The following is a 16,968-nucleotide window of genomic DNA, read 5'->3' on the forward strand; positions in this document are numbered from 1 at the left end:
TCCAAATACTTTTTTATTTTCTTCAGTTATCAGATAAGTGCCTGAAGCTTTTGACATTTTTTCCTTTCCTGTACAGTGGCTCAGGGATGCAGAGAGCCTGCGGGATTCCAAGGTGCAGTGTCTGAAAGACACGATCATATCCCTTCATGAACTGCAGCAAATTTTAAGGCAGGTTAAAAGAGGCAGCCCCATTCTATTGAATTGCCCCAAGTTCACTTTCAAAAAACCGACCCAGATTTTATGCCCAGTTATCGTGCCAACGGAAATGGGAGTTCCACCTGTCTGACGGAGGCTTCCTGACCCCGGGTGTATTTTTTACAGGGTCATGGGCAATTGCACTTTCTTGGCAGACTTTCTGGTCCCTGGAGGAAGGGACAGAGGCCTGGCACAGTGTAGCTTAACGGAGGTCGCTGTGGCAGCTGAGAGCTGGCGGAGGAAAAAAAAAATGTTTTTCATTTGGAGGGCTGGGAAAATTATTTGACTTCCTGGTGGGGGGAGGGAGGGCCATAGTTCTGGGGAGGGAGGGCTTTAGCTCCCATCAGTGCTAAGATACAAATAATGGGAAATACATTGTATGCCATCTGGGCATAGTTAAAATACAGCTGCCCATATTTGGGCAAATGAAAGAAAGAAAGCAGAATTTGCATTTATATAGCTCTTGTCACAACGTCAGGACATCTCAAAGCACTCTACAGCCAATGAAGTACTTGTTAAATGTAGTCACTGTTGTAATGTAACGAAACGCAGCAGCCAATCTGTGCACAACAAGGGTCCCATAGACAGCAATGTGATAATGGCCAGATAATCTGTTTTAGTGATGTTGGTTGAGGGATAAATATTGGCCAGGACACCGGAGTGAATTCTTCTGCTCTTCTTCTTCGGGATCTTTTTTGGCCTACCTGAGAGGGCAGACAGGACCTTGGTTTAATGTCGCTTCTGAAACTATGTCTCATGTTCCCTTAACCAGCTAACAAGGACATCTTCAAAGCCTCCCTGATAAAGTGCGACATCCCCACTGACGCCTGGGACATAGACTGCCCTAAGTGGATAAAGTGCATTCGGGAGGGTGCTGAGCTCCTCGAGTATCGTTGCCGAGAGCATGCAGAAATCAAGCGCAGGCAGCGGAAGGAGCGTGCGGCAAACCAGGTTCCCTGCCCACCCTTTCTCTCAATGACTCTCTGTCCCACCTGTGACAGAACATGTGGTTCTCGTATTGGACTGTACAGCCACCTAAGAACTCATGCTAAGAGTGGAAGCAAGTCTTCCTCGATTCCGAGGGACTGTGTATGATGTTGATGAAGCAGCTGTGAAGAGGGCAAGTGGTGGCCTGGTAGAACGGCTACAAAAGAATTTTCTGTCAGATCCCACCGAGTAACATAAGCAAAAAATCTAGGCACTGTAATCTCCCAGACAATGTAAAAATGTAATTGCAGAACTACATAACTTGTTTTCAACATCTTCTTTTAATTTTAAATCTTTAATTTCTAGTAGTTACACCCCTCCTTCTTCCTCAGTTAAAAAATTGCTCCTGGACAATGACTATTTTGCTTTGTTTAAAGATCAAAAATTGCCTCAGATTCCCATCTTAGTTTTTTTTCAACTCAGAGGGGAAGCACAGTTGCTGCTTGGCCAACGATCTATACCACTGACTAATTCCTATACTTGTTAAAAAATAGTCAAGATACATATATAAAGATCAAAATCAACTTTTATTATTAAAGAGATGAACAATGCTTTTGTAAATCACTTCATCTTATGTATAAACAGTTCAATACATTTCTAACAGTAATCATCCACCTCGGCTTTATCCTTAGGCACTGTACCAGCAAATACATACTTCATTTTTAGGACAGTTTCAGGCTCGCCTGTCAATGTTTGCAAGTCTTCATAAAATGGGCAGTGCTTCAAAAGATGATTGCTTTTGGTATCATGTCTGGATTGTATCGAATTGTGCAATTTTCTTCGTAACCAAATACCAATGGAGCACAGTTAAATATTTAATTTTAGACAATTAAAACATTAATTGGAGTCATGAAGTGACATTAAATATGTAAAAAGTAAAACCAAAGCAATGATTAATAATTATCATGTAGGATCAACGATAACATTTGTGATTGAAAACCATTTCATTTTGGAGTCAGAGAGCAAAGTGCACTGTACTTTTACACCGAATACCTACAAGAAGGATAATAGACTGGAACCATGATGAATGCTCGAGAAGGATTTGTACTGTGCAACATTCAAGGCCAAGTGAAGCAAGATACTTCACAAAAGCTAGAGGATAATTATTCATATAGTTGTTGCTTCTCCCTTTGACGTTTTAGGAAGATCAACAATCGCATGAAAATTTTATTAATAGGAAACAAAAAGTAACAGGTAGTCTTATTGATCTTTTTGATGAATTTTGCAGTTCAAATATATTGGAAAACATGGTTCGATTAGGGGGCTGGTGGTTGTTAGTGTATTCCACTAAATAATAGTGATTCTCCAAATGAAAAATTAATCAATATAATCTGCTAGCATTTATAAAATTATGCAATGGGATCTCATAGAAACATATAAATTCTGACAGGATTGGACAGGTTAGATGCAAAAAGAATGTTCCCTATATTGGGGAAGTCCAGAACTAAGGGTCACAGTCTAAGGATAAGGGGTAAGCCATTTAGTACCAAGATGAGGAGAAACTTCTTCACTCAGAGAATTGTGAACCTGTGGAATTCTCTACCACAGAAAGTTTTTGAGGCCAGTTCGTTAGATATGTTCAAAAGGGAGTTAGATGTGGTCCTTACTGCTAAAGGGATCAAGGGGTATGGAGAGAAAGCAGGAATGAGGTATTGAAGTTGCATGATCAGCCATGATCATATTGAATGGTGGTGCAGGCTCGAAGGGTCGAATGGCCTACTCCTGCATCTATTTTCTATGTTTCTATGTATAGGAGATTACTGCATTGGGAATCTAATAGACTTTAGCTGTAATTTGCAGAGTGGAATAGGATCCTAACGAGACAGAAACCAGTTACATAATACTTTTTATTTTTAAAATGTAGGTATTCCAATGTTGAGGCTTTTCTTGGGTTCATGATCATGGTTGTCTACTGAAACATCTGTCATGTTAGTTGGTCAAGGGTTTCAGTGCAACCTCTTGTTAAAGCTACATTGAAAACAAAGTCAAGCAATTCAACGGGTGACCCAAAATACCTGAGTGATTTTGATAGTGCTTCCACAGTGAAGCTGTTGAATATGCAAACTGTGACCCCAGTCCAGAAATACCGAGGCAAATAGAATAAAAGAAGGGGGTCGGAAAAGATGTGGCAATTTAATCACAGATAAGAACTAAAAGAGCCTATAAATAATTAGGCCCATATAGACATATTGAAGGATTTTGCTGATATTCCAAAGGGGTTTATATTTCCAATAAAGCTCAACTCTATGCAGAAGTAAACAATTATTTACAGTCCTGAGCAGAAGTCTAGTAAGGAGCAGAGCAAGCTCCTGGACTGGTTTGAACTGGGTACCAGCTGATACTTGAGACAGTGAGAAGCAGAGTACAATATTTGTAATTGTGGCAAATATGCAAACTCTTTTGTTAATAGAAAGCAAAAGTAGCTACAAAAATTGCATTTTCCAATATTGGTCCCTTAAAATTGAGAGTGCAGATGAAAAGGACTTATTTTTTTACTAGAAAAGGACTGGGCATGGTTTAGTGGGCTTCGTGACTGCAGGTGTTAGTGGCAAACCTTGCTGCTAGAAACCGTGAAGGTAGGCATTTCAAACTTTTTATAACAGTAATTCTCGGAGTGTAACAAATAGCAACATCATACTAGCAAATCCACCCAGTGGCTTGAAGGTGATAGCACCTGCCGTGACCTTTACAGTTGTTCTCATGGTTGAAGTAGTGGTGATATTATTGTACATCGTGGTCATATTAACATATGTTGTGGTCATATTAACATACGCTGTGGTCATATTAACATATGCTGTGGTCATATTAACATACGCTGTGGTCATATTAACATAAGCTGTGGTCATATTAACATACGCTGTGGTCATATTGGTACTCATCGGGACGTTCATAACAGTTGTAACACCTGTGGAGCCAGGAGCTGTGTAAAAAGAACCATTATATTAATCAAATAATTTTAAGAATTTGGTTATATTGGATGAGCAGTAACCGTTAAATATTTGCCACCAGGACACTTTTCAGTCTGAATAGATTTCAAATTTATATTTGGGTTTAATCACACATGAAATATATAATCATCATACTTAATTCAACCATGGAGTTCCTCAGTTCCCTATCCCTTAAAAAGAATACATTTGGTAGTTTGTCGTAGAACTGTTTTAAGCTTCTAGTTCTGAGACACGTATCTAAAAAAGCCATATAATTAAAAGTAATGCTTGGTGTAACACTAATCCATCCCAGAATTTCCTCAGTTATATCTGAGTGAGTTGACTGACCTCAGATGGAACAGTAACTGCAGTGGTACAATTTCCCTGTGGGCTCCATGGTAAGGGAATCAGCCATGGTTCCCACTTCTGACTACCTTCTCCCCTTTTAAATGTTCTAAGGTATGATTCCACAGACCCTAACATCCCTCATCGAAGTAGTCATTCCTTAGAGCAAACCTAGACAGTGATGATGGAGGAAAAAAATCCAAATCCTGTCCTAACTGAACTCCCATACATTTACTTTCTAGATTCATTGGACAATGAATAGGAGCAGGAAACCAGGCGAGTTTCTACCTTCATAAGCAGATTGGTGTTCAGGTCAACTGCAGTGTCTATTGGCTGCTCTGACTGAGAGCAGTTAACTAAATACAGTTCAAGGATGGGACCTGTACTCTACTGGTCCGTATGACGTAGTATTACAAGAGGTAGAGCAATTACTGACTAGGTCATTGGAGGAGGAGGGGGTAGAATTCAAAACATTTTCTGAAGTATTCACATCTTAAAATAATGTGGACAAAAAAAGCTAAAAAAAATCATAGGAATTAAAATCATGTAAAATGCTCTTAATCATACTGTAACTATCCATTCATTAATATACATGGAAATAAATTCTACCTTTAGTGAGTACAGAGCTTTTTTTGTATATACTTCCATTAGTCCTCTTGACGTATGCACTGGACAAAAGATAGAAAAACATGAAGGCACATCTCTTTATTTATAATTACATGTTAAGCAACACCTTGAATTATATTCAAATCTACCCAGTGTGATTGTTCTGCCCACCCGATAAAGACAAATGTTGAAAATCCCTCCGTTGCTATTTATACATGAATGGAAATCAAAAATGACATGATATAAGGTTAGTTTGCAAATCCTATATTGGACTTTTCCTCCATTTCATCATTTGTGTGGCCAGTCCCTTTAAAAATAAAGACAATACAAATGGGCAATGCTCTGTTCTCTTTGTCGACCACAAGCTTTCTCACCATGAGAATTAATCATTACCTCAAGAAATGATGAGTCATTGCCATGAAGCTCTCTGTTTGGGCAACTTATTTAATTTTATATAAAGAAAGACTTGCATTTATATAGCGCCTTTCACAACCTCAGGATGTCCCAAAGCACTTTACAGCCAATGAAGTACTTTTGAAGTGCAGTTGGACATGTAGAAAGTGGAACACCGAATCTTCTGGTTTACTGGAGTGGACAGTATTAAGAAACCTCCCAGCCAAGTTTGCATTGTTTTTTTGCTTGCTATGTAATGGGGTTTTTGAAGGGAGAGATGGTGGATGGGGTAGATTCAATGGACCAGCTGGTCTTTTCCTATTTTTTGTTTGTTCCTTTACAGTAACTGTTCCTATATTCTACATCTGCCCAATGTGAATAGTTAGTAATATGATTCAATGGCCCGAATATTGTGGTCGGAGGCTTCCTGCGGGCAGGCGCCACCGACCAAAATGTTTTTAATGAGAAGACCTGGTGGTCCCAGAGGAACATAGACTTCTGCTCCAAGGCCTAGTTATGCAGTCCACTGTACAGGCCTATGTCTTCCAGGAGCATCTGCGTATCCTGATATCACATGGGCCTGGACTACCAATCACAATGTAGTATTTTCATTCAGAGTAATGGGAGCTCCGAGCTCCCATTGCTATCAGTAAGAATACTCCTATAATCAAATAAAACACCTACATACATAAAAAAACACTACATTTTGGAGAAAAATGTATTTTTTTGAATTAAAAAAAATGATTTAATAGTGTTAAAAATAAACTTACCGACATAGATAGGTTTTTTACTATAAAAATAAGTAATAACATTAAATTTTTCTATATTTCAAAACTCTTATGCTGGTACAAGTAGAAGTAAGGGTTTGAAGGACATTTGTTGGGCAAAAGTTGGGCAAATAGTCCAAATCTCCGCCTGCGAATGTCCTTCTCCCAGGGATGCGTGCGATCTGTCAAAAGACATTTTGACAGATCGCAAAAGCCAGTTCTTGGCGAATGTACATCGCACGCCGAGAACCGCCATTGGCAAGGCCTCTTCGGGCGTGTGCGCTCATCGTACGCACCCGGAGAGGCTGCAATTCTTAGGCCATTATCAATGATCCTCTGGACTATAGTATTCGGCAGTCCCTCGTATAGAGGATGACTTGTTTCACACCAAAAAGGGATGAGTTCACAGGTGTTTCAATGAGGGACCTGACATTTTAGGTCCTGAGTTACATATTGAAGGGTGGAAGATGCCTGTACGTGGATTCTTTTAACGAGGGGTGGCCATTGCACACCAGCCACCACATGGACTTGACAGAGCTTGGTCTTGATCTAGTGGCAAGGGTTAACCAAGATGACTGATCAAATCATGTTAAGACAATCAAAGAGTGAAGGCTATTTATTTGTTTTGTAACATTGCAGCCAAAATGATTTCTAAAAGATAAATGGGTAACTGTGACGTGCTTTAGAAACAATTTCTGATGTGGTTGTCCAAGGTCCTGCACAATTTTCTTGCCTTTGTAGACAAAACTTGAGGCCCATTCATGTGCTGTCCCTCCTTGAGAAACAACACATGTGTTGTCCACCAGATAAAAACTGACAATTCAATCTGCCATTCACTGTACAATTTCTACTTAACTCCTGTAGATGTGCATTGGTTAATTTTATGCCCACCACTGCAGAGCTATGATTTTAAAGAGCAGGTCAAGTTGCGCTGGTTTTAAGGCCCCAAGTTTCCACATGCGGCAAAACAGGCGCCCCTCCGAGCTGGGCGCCTGTTTTTCGCGCCGAAAACGGCGCCTGAAAAAAAACGCGCTATTCTCGAGCGCTTTGCAGCTCGATGTCTGTTTGGCGCGGCGCCCAGAGGGCGGAGCCTACCACTTGCGCCGATTTTGTAAGTAGGAGGGGGCGGGTACAATTTAAATGAGTTTTTTTCGTGCCGGCAACCCTGCGCGTGAAGGAAACATTGGCACTCGGCCATTTTAAAAAGTGCTGCAGAAAAAGTGAAAATTTGTTTATTGAACCCTTGCAAAGGCTTGTATTTTAATTTTCTTGATATTTCTGTGTGTGAGGGTGAGGGAGTGCATTCTGCAATTAAAGATAGACTGTGATAAACAGGACACATGCACTTGTTTGAGACTATTCAAATTCTTTGTAGCTGTTCAATTTTTAACATTTTTTAATAAAACCACATTGCCCTTCCATGATCAGCACCGAGGCTTCTTGCAGCTTTCTCCCCTTGCCGTCCGTCAGGCCCGACGGCAAATGGCTGCCTCAAGTAATGAGGCTTCCTGCAACCTTCTCCCTCCCTCCCCCTGCCGTTGGTCAGTCCCGACGGCAAACCGCTGCCTGAAAGGCCTGCCTGAAGCACTTTCACACAGGTAGGAACATGGTTTATTTAATCTTTTCTTTGCTTATAAATTTTTATTCAGGTTGGATTTATTTGTATAATATTTGTATAAGTATAACTAAGGATTTATTGTAGAATGTAATGACTTCCCTTCCCCCCCCTCCCCCCCCCACTTCGTTCCCGACGCCTAATTTGTAACCTGCGCCTGATTTTTTAATGTGTAGACAAGGTTTTTTCAAGCCTACAAAAATCTTCACTTACTCCATTCTAAGTTAGTTTGGAGTATGTTTTCACTGTGGAAACTTTCAAAGCAGGTGTCAGTGGCCGGACACGTCTCCTTTTGAAAAAAAATTCTGTTCAAAAGTGAAACTGTTCTACCTGACTAGAACTGCAGAAAACTTAAATGTGGAGAATTCCGATTTCTAAGGTACTCCGTTCTCCACCAGTTGCTCCTAAAAATCAGGAGCAAATCATGTGGAAACTTGGGCCTAAATGTCTTATATCTCACACAAGTACAAAATCCATGACAAATGGTGTATAGGTCCTCTATGATTAACAAACTCCTTTGTATGATATTTATGCATTATACATATTACACACCATTAGATGCTTGGGCATATTGAATGGACATTAAGGAGAAGAAATTTATAAGAATCTATAATGGGAGAAATGACATTAAACCATACATAAATGTAACGGATATGTTCAAGCCTGAGTCATTCATGCTTGCAGGTGAAGTCCATGTTTCAGTCAGTGTTAGGTTTCTCTTTCCATAAATTCCAGTGCAGTTTTCGGCATTGTTTATCCAAGTTCCAATGGCTGTGTTGTTGTTGGACATTGACAGAGCCACGCCAACAAGTTCAGATCCTAGAATGGTAACTAGGAAAAAGCAAACACACTGTATTGTTATTTGCATGGAATGCAATGCACGGAAATATAGACATTTAGCTGTACATGGGGCTGTCAGTAGCAGCAATTTAAAGCCATTTTGTTGAAATTTGAAGGGTATGTGAAGATCATTTTGTGTTGCACATATACGTGTTAGTACCAACACTAGAGTACAATATCATCTGATACTGTTCTAAAAATGATTCACTGGCAAATAAAAAAAAGAATTTCCTTTGCTAATGTACCTCTTCAGCTACAGACCTTGGTTGGAGACCTCACTGGCCAATGAAACAATGACATGACAAATACTTTGATGTAGTCATTACCCTGAGAAATACCTCCAAAATATTAACCCATCTTGTCTTTCCAGACACTGATTGCCCCACTGATTATTTCCAGCATTTTTTTAATTTTAATGCGCAGGTGAGAAATTGTGCCCGCTATCAGCAAGTCAAATAATGGTGGGCAGCATATTCGTGATTTATCAATATGTGCTGGCGAGAAGAAGGGGGTGGAGGGCCAGATTTTCCTCCACCAGCATGTACTTGGATTATTACCTGCTATAAGTCACTAACTAAGCAAGGTGTGTACAAGCATAGCGTATAAGGCCATTGACAAGCAATTTAATCTCCAATTTGACTATAAATCCTGTCTAGTTATTCTCTATCAGTCACTGTTAAGAATCTCCAGCCAAAATATTAGCATGCCTTTTCTCTTCAAATATTGATTGTCCAGCATCTCCAGCATTTATGTCACTGTCAATTCATGGTTTAGGGTTGGAGTTCTTTTCATTTTAACTTGGCAAGTTTTTGTCATTTTTATTTCTCATCACCAATGTGAGATATCATTGCTGAGGAAGTAAATACTTTGTCTACTTTCAACATCAAACACTTCCAATTTGAAGTCTCCACTTTTGTAGAAGATAAGGATTTATGTTTATTTCAACCTCATAAGAGTGTTCTCCAGCACATTGTCCAACATTTCCGACTGCTCACACAGGCTCTCCTTGCTGATTCTCTGGGTGAGCTTGGAAATTCAGTGCTTCTTTTGTATTATGGGTCTGTTCTTATTGGGAACTGGATTGAGGCTGCCAGTGCTGATTTATACAGGAGGATCCACACAGCTGGCAGACAAGGAAAACGTCCATCCCATCAACCAGAGCTGAATTCAAACTCAGAAATAAAGATTGGGCTGGATTTTCCGGTCTGCTGCCCTCCGGTTTTTGCCCCGGAGCGGCGGCAATGGCGGCGGTGAGGTGTTCTGGGTGATCATTCAGTCTCCAGCGCCCCACAGCGATCCTCGGGTCCGGTTTTGCGCCCGGTGTGCAACGCCCCTGGTCACCGCACCAGCGCGAGTTTGAACTCTTGCCCAACCTGTCCACCCGGAAGTGCAGAAATTATTCCTGGCTACGAGCGTACCCACCCCGCTGCCATTATCGCCCCAAAATCATAAAAGCCTAAATTCCAGCCCAAATATTCTCCACTCAGACATTTTATTTTTTACCCTCGGGTAAAGGCTTCTGCTTTGCTTTGCTCTGTTCCTCTTTAAAATGTGGATTGACATCAATGTGGAAGAATGACTAGACTCGTTGGCTATCAATTTTATTGTGCCGATGCTATATACAACCATATTAATGATTACAACTTTGATCCATTGAGTGTTTGGTGAGCATAAAAACAAGACTAACAGCATAAAACTGTTCACAGGTTACAGAAGAATCCACCAAACTGCCAATCTCTCAGGGAGAACTTCGCCTCAGCTAGTGAGAGCTTAAACATTCACATTGATACAGTACAGGTACTATTTGAGGGTGGGGATAAGGCACATATATGTCGGGCGGAATAAATGGAGATTTTCTCTGTATCTGGCCACGCTATAACTAACCTGGGCTGTTCAACGCAGCAGGCCGAGCTGGAACAGCATCCCATTCCCTAATGTTACTGTCCCTCACCTTGAAGAGTAATAAAATTTAGCCCAAAACATATAAATTAAAGTAATGTCTCCTGGGAAATAGAGGACACAGGTTGCTAGATTTGGTCATTGACTTAATGGACTCAGATACTAGCTATTGAACATTGCTGGCCAGATATAGCATGGGGAACACATCTATGCTTTTTCAATCCCCATGTCAAAGAGTGCTTCCTGCAGCACCTGTCTATTGAAGAACATTTCCAAATTAGTGTTGTGTTGTGGGAGGTTTTGTCAACTGTTCCTTCTCCTCAGGCACTGTCTCCGCCCTCCACTCCTTTCAAAACTACAGGCATCAAGCGCCTTGCGTCACTTCCATTGTGCCCTCAGGTTGCATACTTGGAGTCCTCCTATTCCTCATCCATATGCTGCTACTTAGTGACTGTTGTGCGCAAGCTTTTACATATATACCAACAATATCCGGCTTTATGTCTCTACCACTGCACTAAATTCCATGACTGCTGCTTTCCTTTCTGCCTGCTTGTCCAACATCAAGTTGTGAAGAAGTCATAACTTGCTGCTCAACATTAGCAAGACCAAAGCCAGCCTGTTCCGCTTTTATCAGAAACTGCACCTCAGCCCATGATCTCCAGTTGCTTGCTCAAGGTGAACCTGACAGTGTGCAACCTCAGTGCCCTGTTCAACTCTGAGCTGAACTTCAAAGACCACAACCAGTCCATCACGAAGACAACAACAGTGAGCTGCATTTATAAAGCTCCTTTAATATAGAAAATTGTCACGCAAAGTGCCTCGGAAATTAGAGACAAATGGACACTTTGCCCAACAAACAAGAAATTAGTGGAAGTGACCGAAAGCTTGATCGAAGAGGTAGGTTTTAATGGGGAAGGAGATGGAAAGGTGTACGGCTTTAAGGAAAGAATTCCAGAAAGTGGGGTCTGGGCAGTTGAAGGCACAGTCGCATACATCCACCTCTATAATGTTGCCTGTTTTTATCCCTAGCTTGCCCTTTTGCCACTTTAACCCTCATCAGCATGCAAACTTCACTGCCCGCATCCAATCCTGCACTAAGGGCTGCTCACATATTACCCTGATCCTTGCTGAGTTCCATTGGTTCCCAATCTCCCAAATCACGGATTTCAAATTCCTTGTTTACAAATCCCTCCATGCCCTCATGCAACACAACTTGCATTCACAGCTCTTCCAACCTTTGTATGATTTATTACCGCCCCCCCCACCCCACCACCCTCTCCCACCCTTCTTTTCAACATTCTGCCACTTATTTCAAACAATCTGGAATTCCCTGTGCCCATCTCTCGCCTTGTCACATCTCTCCCCACTTTGGAAAGCCTCCGTAAGTCCGATCGGTTCAATCTTGTCATCAGCCACCTCCCTTTACTGTTTTCTGACTTTGATTCTCTGGTTGGCAACCAGTAACTAGTGGGGTGCCGCAGAGATCAGTGCTGGGACCCCAACTATTTACAATCTATATTAACAACTTGGAAGAAGGGGACTGAGTGTAACGTAGCCAAGTTTGCTGACGATATAAAGATGGGAGGAAAAGCAATGAGTGAGGAGGACACAAAACATCTGCAAAAGGACATAGACAGGCTAAGTGAATGAGCAAAAATTTGGCAGATGGAGTATAATGTTGGAAAGTGAGGTCATGCACTTTGGCAGAAAAAAAAATCAAAGAGCAAATTATTATTTAAATGGAGAAAGATTGCAAAGTGTCACAGTACAGTGGGACCTGGGGGTACTTGTGCATGAAACACAAAAGGATAGTATGCAGGTACAGCAAGTGATCAGGAAGGCCAATGATACCTTGGCCTTTATTGCAAAGGGGATGGAGTATAAAAGCAGGGAAGTCTTGCTACAGCTATATAAGATATTGGTGAGGCCACACCTAGAATACTGCATGCAGTTTTGGTTTCCATATTTCGAAAGGATATACTTGCTTTGGAGGCAGTTCAGAGAAGGTTCACTCGGTTGATTCCGGGGATGAGGGGGTTTGACTTATGAGGAAAGGTTGAGGAAGTTGGGCCTCTACTCATTGGAATTCAGAAGAATGAGAGGTGATCTTATCGAAACAAATAAGATTATGAGGGAGCTTGACAAGGTAGATGCAAAGAGGATGTTTCCACTGATAGGGGAGACTAGAACTAGATGGCATGATCTTAGAATAAGGGGCCGCCCATTTAAAACAGAGATGAGGAGAAATTTCTTCTCTCAGAGGGTTGTAAATCTGTGGAATTTGCTGCCTCAGAAAGCTGTGGATGCTGGGACATTGAATAAATTTAAGACACAAATAGACAGTTTCTTAAACGATAAGGGGATAAGGGGCTATGGGGAGTGGGAGGGAAGTGGAGCTGAGTCCATGATCAGATCAGCCATGATCTTATTAAATGGCGGAGCAGGCTCGAGGGGCCGTATGGCCTACTCCTGCTCCGATTTCTTATGTTCTTATGTTCTTATTAGGTAAATTCCCAAGCAAGAGTTAAGCATCTTAGGGCACTTTTGCTACATTAAAGGCACGGTGTAGGTGCACGCTGTTGTTGCAGACTAAGGTGTGGCCTCATACCTAATAGGGACTGGGCTGCGACTAACAAATCTCACTTCACCACAGCCATCAGAACAGGAGTCTTTCATTCCAGTTTGGAGAGAATTCAAACTTGCATTTTGTGAAGGGCCTATTTCCCAACCCACAGCACCACCCCGTTCTTCCATTGTCTCAAAGGGAGAAAAAAGAAAATACAAACATTAATCTTCCCAATACTTAACTTCCACAGTGTGTTAATTTGACATATTTGGGGAATTTTTTTTCACCTCGTTTTTCCTTCTAAAGGCATTGAAATTTTTTGGGCTGCGGTTCCACAGCCCTCCAGGATTTCACCCAAACGGTCGCTGTTTGTGTGTGAACTTGGAGTATTGGCAGGTTTTTTTGAGGCTGTTGACCAAGCGTTTGCTCACCTGCCCTAATGGCTCCTTCTTTGGCACGGTGTCAATTTTTGTCTGACTACACTCCTTCAAGCACCTTGGGATGTTTTACTACATTGAAGCTGCTATATACATCATAGAATGGTTACAGCACAGTAGGAGGCCATTTAGCCCGTCAAGCCCATGCCGCCTCTCTGCAAGAGCACCTCAGCTAGTCCCACTTCCCCACCCTTTCCTCATAGCCCTGCAATTGTTTTCCTTCTGATACTAATCCAATTCCCTTTTGAAAGCCACGATTGAGTCTGCCTCCACCACCCTTTCAGGCAACGCATTCCAGATCCTAACCACTCGCTGCGTGAACGTTTTTCCTCATGTCACCTTTGGTTCTTCTGCCAGTCACCTTAAATCTGTGCCCTGTGGTTCTCGACCCTTCCGCCAATGGGAACAGTTCCTCTCTATCTACTTTGTCCAGGCCCCTCATGACTTTGAGCACCTCGATCAGATCTCCTCGCAACCTTCTCTGCTCTAATGCAAATTGTTATGGAAAATGCTACAGGCAAGCTTGAACCTGCCACCACTTGTACAGTTTAGCAGGCGTTACTGCATAGCTAACAGGAGCAGGAAGGATGGTTGGATTTTCTCTTGCTAGCCTGGGGTACTGCAATAAATTGTTGTACTCCCAACTATTGCTCCCATGATGATCAGCTGACCTGTCACAGACAGGGAATTGAAGCTGGAACTTCTGATGTGTATGCTTGGTGTCACACCCATGGCACTAACTTTAAAAACAGAAGTAAAATTACACAGATATTATGCTATAAAATTTTAACTCCTGGGCGGGAAGCTGGTGGGAATGGGTGGTTTGAATTGGAGGCCCAGCAGGTATCGACTGCCGGGCCTCACTTCAATGCTGCTTATTAGCTTCTGGCGGGGAGAGGACCAAGGTCGGGAAGCTTAGAGGACGCCCTCCGGCATCACGAAAAGTCCGCCGACAACAAGGTAAAGGGGGAATGTTGCGAGGGTCTCGGGGCCGAGAAGGGGCGGGGCCAGCGTGTGGCAAGGAGCCTGATGCAGCAGAGGCCCAATGGGATCCTCGGCAAAAAAGCAGATCGGTGGAAACGAACCATCCCATTTTTCTTTCCCGTCGATCAGGGGGAGTGAAGATTCCCTCACATATTTCACTACACTCTCTTTTAGGACACTGAGGAGACTGTGGAAAAGCTCACCCTGTACATGATATAAACACCTTTATCCACTCTTAGTCCCAAATTCCTGTGTTCAGTGCAGACATTTATTGAGCACATTTTTGTAAGGGTATTTATTTCCGATTTAAACAATCTATATGCTCTCTACAATCTACATTGGTTACAAAGTCACTGCAAAAGTTCAATTACTTATTTGCGATATGTTTATCTCTGGAAGGACCCATACAAAATTGCAGCACAGTTTAATATTTCATCATGCATAATTGCCCCACAGCCTCTCACTGTATTTCTGTACAAGCGCCAAACAGGAGCTGCCACAATGCGCACTGCAATTTGACAAATAATGCAAGCACGTACTGCTCGGTTAAGGTAGCCTGGCTCAGAAGTCAATCAACACAGATTGTTTAAAATCAAATTTCTACAACTCAATGAAATATTTCTTAAACACGGAAAAGGTCTAAAGCTTTTATACACCCATCCGGGCACAGTCCCTCTGTGCTCTAAGTGCAGCAAGTTTGTAAACTGATATTTAAAAAGAACGGTGTTTATGAATTCACTGCGCCTTATGCAGAATGGAAATCTTCCTCCCCACATGTACAGCCTGTTAGTTCTAAGTGCTACAGAGCCTTTGCATCTCACAGCTCACAAACAAGCTTTACCCAAAAGAAAATAGGGTGAAAACAAACTAAAATATTCAACAAAAAAGATAGATCCAGTGACCTGAAATCCTATGGAATGGAAAGAATACTTACGAATACCATTTTTAAGGTTTTAAAGGAAGTTTAACAAAGTTTTAAGAAATTGATACACAAAAGAACAAATTATGCCTTTTGTGAGGTTGATCAGCAACTCACCAGTGTAGTTAGTGTTTGGCATGTAGTATTCTGGAACAATTGTAAAATTGAAGTTATCTCCCGGCATTTCACCCGAAAGCATGCACAATTCTTTGAGGGCTGATCCACACTGAATAAACAGGCAAAGAAGTAGAATAGGTAAAACTAAAGCCATTTCTCTCTGCTGGAAGCTCCTCTGGGCTGCTAAAGATGTGAAACGTTGTCAGGCACTGAATCTGATGATTCTTGAATGTCAGGTGCAGACTTAAATACACGGTGGATGCACCTCCCCCAGGTTATTTAAATTCGAGCGATTTGAATATTGATGACACTATCTGATGGCATTTTAACCAGCTTCCTTTTTTTCCCCACCAGCCCTCTTTCACACATTTTAGACAAACTGATTTTTAAGACTTGACATGTGGTTCTGGCGTAGTTAGCTACATGCCATGAATACCTGAATCCCCCAAATATCAAATTTGTACAGTGTTCCTGGTGCTATGTTTTAGTCAGTCCAAGAATTCAAAGGAAAATCTTGGGATAAAATCACAGCACCTGTACAAAACTTTTCAAGGCTCAATGAGGGCAAGAAAAATCTGCTTGCTGTTTTCATGCCCTTGCCAACGTAAATGCTATTAACAAACCCCGGTGCCAGAACTTTTGTACGACACATATTGGCCTGGAAATCCCGGCCTCCCCAGGTCCGTAAAAAGTTTCTATGAATCTGGGAAGACATCGGTTTTCAGTGCACAATGGGCATGCGCTGAAAACTGACTTTTCCGATCTGTCAAGCTGGAGCTTGATAGATGATCCGCAGGTCAGGAGCGAGGACATTTGCTTAGGCAAGATTGGGGGCTATTTACACATATCTTGCCCGGCAAATGTCCTCAAAAATCTTACGCCTGAAAAAGCAGGCACATAGCCAATTTTTACTGACGCAAGTGTTTAAAAACATACATAAACATAATAAAATAAAATTAAATAAACATATTTTATTGTTAAAAACTCTGCCCACTAAGGTAAGTTTATTTTTAACACGAATTATAAAACTTTAAAAAAATTGGAAAAATATTGTTTTTTTCTAATGTATTTATTAACTTTAATTTCAATTGATTTTAATTATATAAGGTCTGTTTTTTATTATTTATTAGTGTGTGTTTGTTTTTTCCCCCATTAATAGCAATGGGAACTCATAGACACGGAGTTCTAATTGCTATTATTGGGAAAGCTGTGAAATATGTACCTGATTGGCTGAGCAGTCACATGTGACTGCATCTTCTGCGTGGGAACCAGGAGGATGGGAGCGCGCTTCGCAGCACGGGAAGAGAAGGCCTCCCCAACGGAATCCAGGGCGCCTCCTCGACCACCAGGTAGATTTGTAAAACTTCTCCA

The 16,968-nt window shown here is 41.6% G+C and overlaps 1 protein-coding gene across 1 annotated transcript; it reads right to left on the reverse strand.

Moving 5' to 3' along the window:
- Positions 1 to 1,690: 1,690 nt before the first annotated feature.
- LOC139275903 (uncharacterized) lies at positions 1,691 to 15,786 on the reverse strand. The gene is made up of 4 exons (XM_070893124.1): positions 15,598 to 15,786; positions 8,474 to 8,666; positions 5,064 to 5,122; positions 1,691 to 4,102 (listed from the first exon to the last, which is right to left on the reverse strand). The coding sequence occupies exons 1-4, from the start codon at positions 15,749 to 15,751 to the stop codon at positions 3,777 to 3,779; spliced, it is 732 nt and encodes a 243-aa protein (XP_070749225.1). The 5' UTR covers positions 15,752 to 15,786; the 3' UTR covers positions 1,691 to 3,776.
- Between the last annotated feature and the right edge of the window lie 1,182 nt (positions 15,787 to 16,968).

This window comes from Pristiophorus japonicus, chromosome 11, assembly GCF_044704955.1.
Source record: "Pristiophorus japonicus isolate sPriJap1 chromosome 11, sPriJap1.hap1, whole genome shotgun sequence".
In the NCBI taxonomy this organism is placed as follows: domain Eukaryota; kingdom Metazoa; phylum Chordata; class Chondrichthyes; family Pristiophoridae; genus Pristiophorus; species Pristiophorus japonicus.

Coding starts and splice junctions, on each gene's coding strand:
- LOC139275903 (XM_070893124.1), bottom strand. CDS start 15,751: ATGGCTTTAGTTTTACCTATTCTACTTCTTTGCCTGTTTATTCAGTGT. Junction 8,667..15,597: donor GCCAAACACTAACTACACTG/GTGAGTTGCTGA, acceptor GCTTTTTCCTAG/TTACCATTCTAGGATCTGAA. Junction 4,103..5,063: donor AAGCTCTGTACTCACTAAAG/GTAGAATTTATT, acceptor CTTTTTACACAG/CTCCTGGCTCCACAGGTGTT.